Source organism: Hibiscus syriacus, unplaced genomic scaffold (assembly GCF_006381635.1).
Source record: "Hibiscus syriacus cultivar Baekdansim isolate YM2019G1 unplaced genomic scaffold, ASM638163v2 tig00117034_pilon, whole genome shotgun sequence".
Taxonomy (NCBI): domain Eukaryota; kingdom Viridiplantae; phylum Streptophyta; class Magnoliopsida; order Malvales; family Malvaceae; genus Hibiscus; species Hibiscus syriacus.
Window position 1 is genome coordinate 2,092,537 of NW_024063533.1, and position 8,391 is coordinate 2,100,927.

The 8,391-nt window shown below is 32.1% G+C and overlaps 1 protein-coding gene across 1 annotated transcript; it reads left to right on the forward strand.

Annotated features, from left to right (window-relative positions):
• Window positions 1-58: 58 nt before the first annotated feature.
• Window positions 59-2,014, forward strand: LOC120196874. The gene is made up of 5 exons (XM_039198565.1): window positions 59-712; window positions 841-1,135; window positions 1,235-1,371; window positions 1,514-1,544; window positions 1,635-2,014. The coding sequence occupies exons 1-5, from the start codon at window positions 59-61 to the stop codon at window positions 2,012-2,014; spliced, it is 1,497 nt and encodes a 498-aa protein (XP_039054496.1).
• Window positions 2,015-8,391: the final 6,377 nt, after the last annotated feature.

Sequence of the window (8,391 nt, forward strand, 5' to 3'; positions counted from 1 at the left end):
TCGCCTTCCTTTTCGATTAGCAAGCTCGCCTTGGTTGTATAACTTAATTCAAGTATCAATGGAAGTTGGAAAAGGTATAAAGCTCCCAACACCTTATGAGATTTCAGATGTGTATTTGACATCGGAGTATGAACAAGTTCGTGAATGGGTAAATGAACTGAAGACGCATTGGAAACAACTGGGTGCAACTCTGATGTGTGATGGTTGGACCAATAGTTTAAATCAAATGCACATCATCAAATTCCTTGTTTATTGTAGTAAAGGAACCGTATTTTGGAAATCTGTGGATGTCTCGAGCGTTCGTAGTAGAGATGCTGAATTCTACTATAATTTGTTAGACAAAGTTGTTGAAGAAATTGGGGAAGAATACATTATCCAAATAGTGACCGACAATGAGGCAGCAATGAAAGCCGCTGGGAAAAGATTAATGTTGAAAAGAAACCATCTTTATTGGACCTCATGTGCAGCTCACTGCTTAGATTTATGTCTTGAGGATATTGGAAAAAAGTCTAGTGTAGCAAAAGTGTTAGAGGAAGCGAAGAAAGTGATATGCTTCATATATAATCACATTTGGACCGTTGATTTGATGAAGAAGTATACTCACGGTAAGCAAATTCTTCGCCCTGCTCTTACTCGATTCGCTACTCATTTCATACAGCTTGAGGAGATAACAAGGCAAAAACAAGGTTTGAGAGAGATGTTTAAGTCAAAGGTCAGTATTTTATAATTAGTTAATACATTTACTGATTACTCAAATATAACAATATTTAATGATTTTATTAGTTCCAATTTTTAAATAAGTTAAATTATGTTATTGATTTTTTTCTTATTAAAATTTAGGAATTCAGAGAATCAAAATGGGGACAACAAAAATCAGGGCCTGCTTATGAAGCCAAAAAAATTGTTTTGGGAAAAGATTTTTGGAAAAAATCCGTTGATATCATAAAAGTTTACGAACTCCTAGTCAAAGTGCTAAGGCTTATTGACGGTGATGAAAAACCAACAATTGGTTTTATTTATGAGGCCATTGATAGAGCTAAACGAGCAATTAAGGAAAATTGTCGATATTCCATCGAGTTTGAAAGAATTATTGATAATAGATGGAATTTTATGCATTCCGACTTGCATTCAGCTGGTAAGATAAAATATATCATATAATTAAGAGTTATTTTTTATTTTTTATTTTAAGTTTTATAATTTATATTATTATCATTTGAGCATAAATTATGATTAGCTTATTTTTTCAATCCTCAATTTCAATTTGGGGTGGAGCATTATGAGAATGTATTAGCAGAAACATTAGAAGGAACAAGATCAATGATTGAAAGATTAGAACCTTCTATTGATAATCAAATCAGAATGGTTAATCAGGTTAGATTCATTCAAGTACTATTATTTGTAACTTAGTTAAATAATTTGAAATTGAAATATTTTTTTCTCATTTTAACTTAAACTTTTATTTATGAAGTTGTTACTATTTCGAAGTAAACACTAGACATTTGGTACTCCACAGGCACAAAGAGCTTGGAATCAAATGAATCCAGGTAAATAGTTAATTATATTATTTACTTTATATTATTTAATTATATTTGTACATTTTGATGTTAGTTTGAAATTTAAATAATATTATGCAGCTGAGTGGTGGATGATATATGGCACATGTACTCCTGAATTACAACGATTAGCAACTAAAGTGCTTAGTCAAACAACTTCTGCATCAAATTGTGAACGAAATTGGAGCACATTCAGCTATATTCACACCAAAGCAAGAAACAGGTTGAAGTACAAAAAACTTGAGAAACTAGTGTTTACCTATTATAATATGAGACTTAAAATAAGGCATCAAAAAAGAATGAGTATTGATGATATAAACGCTAGTTACAATCCTATAAGCCTTGATAACATCTTTGAAGATGTTGATTCACTGTTAGAATGGCTTCAAGAGAAAGAGAATCCATTATTAGATGGTGAAAATGCTGGTGTGTTGCTGTGGATACCTCAGATGATGAAATGAATGTTGATGATCAATCTCAACAACAAAATTTATCTCATTCAAGCTCTAGTGCAACACCAAGTCAAAGTGGTGATGGGCCAGATGGTGGTGGTTTAAATCCAATTGATGACGATGATAGACATAGTGGTGATGGAGCTGAATTTAGATCTTCTGATCGGTATGGAGAAGAATATGTTTATACAGGTAGTGGACATTTTCGTGCTTCATCTAGTAGAGAAAGAAATGAACCAAGAGCTCGATCAAAAGGAAAAGGGAAAGACACCAGAAAACATACTTCTGAAGGTTCTTCTTCCGGTAGAAGATCGACTTCCCTGGGTATAACAATTCATCTACTAGCACTCATGGTTTTTATCCACAGGGACAATCTTCATATTTTAAACCTCCACATGGTTTTTATCCACCATATCCTAATTATGGTGTGCCATATCAGCCTCAAATGTACCCTCCGCCACCAATGTATCACCCACCTCCACTTCACATGTATCCTCCTCCTCAAGTATATCCTCCATCTCAATTATTTGAAAATCAAGGTGAAAATGTTACATTTTTTGGATATATTTTTGGACAAAGACCACAGAGATCAAGTGGAGATCACTCTCAAAGTGAAGGTGAAGGATCTGATCTTCCTCGTTATTCCACTAATTGGTGAAACTGTTACCACCCCATTTCTAAGGTATGTTTGGCCTACCAAAAGAATCTATGTTTCTATGACATTTAATTAGTTAGCATTTTTTGGATTTTAATTTACGTTGTTTGATTGGTTTTAGATTAAAAGAGAGACATCCATAATGAAGATTGTTGAACATCTTGACATAGTTAGGTTGCTTGCACGAGGTATGTGTTGTTTTAAGTATTGTACATCTTAACATAGTTATGTTACATGAGGTATGTGTTGTTTTAATTATTGTACATCGTACTTTTATGCTTTTGCTTTAATGAAGATTGTTTTCTTACTTTAATTATCGCATGAGATATGTGTTGTTCTTTTTGCTTACATTTGAGATATATATACATTATTCTTGAGTTTTTCAGTGAAGGATAACTTTTTGATAAATGGTAAATAATTTCTTATCTCATAGTTATAGCAAAACTTATTTTTATCAATTTTAATTTATTAGATTTTCATATGTTGATAGTATTATTTGTTTTAAATAATAATGTATTCACAATGTCATCGTTAATTAATTATCTTATCCTATCATCGTATTTTTAAAGTCTTCTATTTGGTTAAACTATATTATATATATGTTAATTTCGATTAGAAAAAATTTTAAAAATCTTTAAAAATGATTATTTATAATTATAATTATTTTTATTATGTTTTAAGATAAGTTGTGCAAAATTTTAAAAAATTCACGACCGCGACACCCGCAGTGAACGCGATGGCATCCGTTATTTCCGCAACCGCGATAAACGCGATGCGACCGAAAATGTGACCGCGAACGCTATTTAAAACCCTGTTATATATAAATCTGTTCAACTCTGTTTCATGATATCAATGCTTCAGAGCATATTTCATGGGTTAAAATCTGATTTTTTTTTTGTATAAACCACTATTCACCTCAGAACAGATTGATCAAGCGGATGTCCTTTAAGAATCTTGATGGTTAGCCAAAGCTGAGGCGGTCAGCATTAAGTTTAAATCTCTAAATTATATATTATAGACTCGAACCCTAAACTATAATTTGTAAGCCCTACAACCTTATACTTTAAACCTTAAAATAGACAAGTTTGTTTAAATTCAAGTTTACACAACTTTTGTATTATATAATTTTCTATATAATTATAAAAGAATTACGGTATGTCAAACATTGGCTTTTATCTTATAGGCATTGTGATTTTGTTTATCTACCAGAAAGCCAAAAAATGCAAGTAGCAAATACAGCATAACTGAGAATGAATAAGAGCTCAACAAGTTCTACAATCAATGAAATCGAAGAACTCAGTGAGTTACCAATACATTTAACAAAATAAAAAAACATACGAAAAAACCAAAACTTTCACAGTACATGGTTTGTTGGTTGCATTACGTGAGTCTGTTCCTCAAACGAATGGGAAATAAATACCTATATTACTCTCCGGTCATTTCTTTTTTAACAGATTTCAATATTCCTTCTTACGCCCTCCATTTTTTAACAGAAAGAACAGTTTCAATGGTTCAGGTCAATATTAAATAATGTCTGCATGAAAATCATGACATGTTAAATACTACTCCAGCTTTCCATTTTAAATACTCTTTCTTCAACAGATATTCAAACATGTTTATAAGGACATGATCCTTCAAGGACCCACAGAATATATGGAATAACTTAAAAATTAATATAAAATACTTGTGCCAATCAAATTCCCAAATTTACACATAATAATATCAATTAATTAAAATACATCTCAAAGAAGATCTGTCAAATTTACTTGCATTCGTTGACTTTCCTTTTTCAATATCCATTATCTTTGTAATAATTCTTTCTTTAAAAGAATTCCCTTTTTTTGTTTGCATCTATTTTCTTTTACTAATTCTAGACCCAAAAAGCAAAAAGCAGTGAAATTGCAGACGTGAAAATGGTGACCCGAAGGTCATAAATAAGTATTATGTGGTGTTATATATATATATATATGAAGGGTTATCGCGTTATCATTATTTGTATTTTATATTCTTTTCAATCTACTAATCGATTAATTTAGATCGGGTATTACAGATGTGAGGATAACTCTGTAACCCAGTTTGCTCTATTCGCAAACGTCAAGGTTTAAACTCCCGACTTTGTTTAAGAAATCTAGTGTCTCATCCCACTAGACTAACAATTTGTTAGTATTCTCTCATTTAATTTAATTGTACTAGAAAATGGTGCAGATGCATGAAAACAAAGAATGAATTTAGCTTCAAAAGCTACCTATTATCATGAAAGCTATATGCTTCAACAAACCCAAAAAAGAAACATGAAATGATAGTTACTGTATATTTTGTGCAGCACAAATACTAAATAAAATATCACAACTTGGAAGCAAGCAAAAAAATGGCACATTTTTAGAACTTAAGATAACACGAAAAATACAAACGACAACTAACTTTAACTGCAGTGAAAATCAAACAAAAAAAATAAATATGATGTGACATATGAGATACAAACCGATTAATATATTATCCAATTCGAAGCACTAATATCTATATCAATTTACCACTATTGCATTTTATTACTAAAGTAGAAGCATGTTGGACTAAAAGTTGAACCAACAAAGACATTCCCTCATTTAGTTAAATTAATAGAATTACCTCTTCCTAAAGTTGAAGTCAATACAGAATGAACCTTTCTATTGACATGATTCTTCTTTGGTTCACATCTACAAAAGACACAAAATTTGAACTATTCTTCTTAATGTTCTTGTTGACCCCAATTACAAAGGAAAATACTCTTATCTTTGTCATTCTCATTATCAACATTACGGCCATGATGACTTCTACTTTCAACTCTAAAGGATACAAAGATAAAATCCAAATGAACACTCTCATTTGATATTTAAACTTTCACCACCTAAATTATTTCTTGAAGCATCACAAGTAGAAGTCGAATCTGCTTTTGTTGCATCCACCGCTGCTGCTACATATCTAGAGAAGTTGAGGGACGTTTTCAAGTAGTCCCGGGATCTGGCAAAACTCAGCTAGCTTTTTGGATTTGAGTTAGCTCCTTCGTCAAGTGCAGCCTATTTGGATTACCATTCTCACGTCTACAATTTCACTGCCTTTTGCTTTTGGGGGTCTAGAATCATTAAAAGAAATTAGATGCAAAACAAAGCTGAACAAAAAGGGAAATTTTTAAAGAAAGAATTATTACCAAGGCAATGGATATTTGAGCAAGGAAAGTCAATGAGTGCGGGTAAATTTGACAGATTTTCTTTTGGGAAGTGTTTTAATTAATTGATATGACATAGAAATAAATATTGATGTGAATTTTTTTTAATTGGTTGGGACTATTGATAACTTGATGGAAATATACCATAAAATAATTTTTTCAAATTCGAGTAACAGATCTTTCCTACTCCATAAACACCTTAAATATAAGAGAGAAAGATACTCCAATGTTTAAAGCTGAAGACAACCGATGATTTATCAAAGGATGAGCATGGGAGATTGTTATGTGTCCTACCCTCATTTCCAGAGGAAGAATCAGATTTTAATGGCATCAATCGAACTTTAGATATGATAGATAACATGAAAAATTTTAAATAGGGATGGATCGAGAGGAACAGGTAGGTGAGGTTGCCTTCTTAAAAATTTAATTTTTTTAAATTTTAGTTTTTTTTATATTTTCTATTTATTTTCATTTTTTAAAATTTTATAAGTTCATCTCATCTAACATAAAATTATACGTCTGTACATGGTTTATATATCGACAAGAAAGACAAATTCACAGCTGAGATTGATAGCGGATGCTATACATGGCTTATATTCTTTGACATTATACATGTTTGTGTTAATGCCATAGTGTTACAGTCTATTGTCCGTTTAGAATATTATGTATGAGTGAGAGTATTTAGGTCCTCCTTCGGTTTCTGCTTTGGTGTTTGTGGCTAATCTTTCATTCTCCTTGCTTGGGTAAGGTTCTTGGCAGATTGAGGGTCACTATGGTGAGGTTCTGTGTGTGTTTTTTTCTATAGAAGAGTAGCCGAGTAGCATCTAGGGTTGGATTCACAAATGTTATTGTGTTCTCAAGTTTTGCTTATCCAGAATTTTTTTTAGGTTGGTGCGTGACTATCAGGGGTTGAGGAGGGTTAAGGCTTTGGTCTTGAGGATGCTTAGTGGTGTTTAAGTGGAGCTGGAGCAGTTTAGTTCTAAGTTTTTTTTTCTGTAGGATTAGTAGGTTTATTTCCGTGTTAGTCTGTTTTCAGTGGCTCAAGTTTTATCGGTTGCCAAGCAATTTTCTGGTAGAGCTCTTCATCTCACCGTGTTCTGGATGGTTGGTGGTAGTGTCCAGTGGCCTGTACTTGAGTAGGTGGTTAGCCTTGTGCTTTGGTGTTATGTTTCAGCGAATCAACAATGTAGGGTTCTTGAGGGGTTATGTTTTTCAAGCCATGAAGTTACAAGTTCTAGAATCCGTTCTGCTGATGCCAGATTTCGTCTGGTAGTGCAGTGGGCTTCGGTTGGTCCATGAGATTTGCTTGGTTACCATTAAGGGTAGGGTCTTTTCCTTTATTTTTCTTTCGGATGTTCTTGATGAAGATAGATTGTGCTTTGATGGCTCTTGGGCTGGCGGTGGAGCGGTGATCTCAGCTGGTGTCGGTGATGGGTTGCTTTCTAGGTTGCATGAGGATTCTCTTGCTTTTGCTAGCTTCGAGGTAGCTTTTCTGAAGTTTGCTTCGTGGAAGCACTAAGTTGAGGTGTGTTGTTTGGTGCTATGACCTTTTGCGGGTATTAAGGTAGTGTGGAGATAGTTTATTAGTGTGCCCATACTGTTTTATGTTGGGCCACTATTCAGTGGGTAGATGTTAGCATCAATATAACTGGTATTTTTTTGTAGTGCCCATACTGTTTTTCGAGGAAGTGTGAGTGAGTATCATTTTCTTAGTGATGTGCCTTCGATCAAGTTCAGGGTGTTGTTGTTGGCCCATTCGGTGCTAGGTTCATTCATCTGGTTTTGTTGTATACGTATTTCGCAGTGTGCCCTCTTTTCTTATTGTTGGTTGTCTGTGTTAGCTTTATTATGTGTTGGTTTGGTGATTGTGGTAAGGTGTGGGTATGGGCTGAATAATGTTATTATTCTATGTGTATTTGTTCTCTACCACCCAAGGTACACTTTTTTTCCTCCATTTAGGAGTAGAGAAGTTTTTTAATGAGGGCCTTGAGGTGGTGTACTTTGTTACTCTCTTTAATACAAAGTACCCTATTTCAAAAAAAAATATTTGTTAAATAATAGTTTAATTACTTAAGTCAAATAATTGGCAATCTATAAAATCATGATAATTTTGTTCTAAGGATAGTATATACTTTTAGTCAAATTTTCAATAATTTACTATTTCATTCTTTTATACTAATATTTTTAATTTCAAATCAAATTTCTATAATTTTCTATTGAATTTTTTTAGTTTTCATAATTACATAAAAAATATAATGGCTAATTAAATTATTTAATATAATTAATAATTTTTAAATTTAAATTTGTATATATAATTGAGATAAATTTGTAAGTATTCTTAATATATATTATTAAAAACATTAAATTAAATTATATATTAAAATATTAATAAATATAAAATAGTATATCAAAATATATCGATATCACCAATAATAGAATAAAAATGATTAGTCAAATTTTTTTAACTTATTGACAGTGCACACACGTCCAACATATATAACGGCTCGAATTCGAATGTTCTAAAAATAA

Bases quoted from the DNA above. Each gene is read 5' to 3' on its own strand.
- LOC120196874 (XM_039198565.1), top strand. From the start codon at position 59: ATGGAAGTTGGAAAAGGTATAAAGCTCCCAACACCTTATGAGATTTCA. The intron at 713-840 runs GTCAGTATTTTA...ATTAAAATTTAG, and splicing joins GAGAGATGTTTAAGTCAAAG to GAATTCAGAGAATCAAAATG. The intron at 1,545-1,634 runs GTAAATAGTTAA...AATATTATGCAG, and splicing joins TTGGAATCAAATGAATCCAG to CTGAGTGGTGGATGATATAT.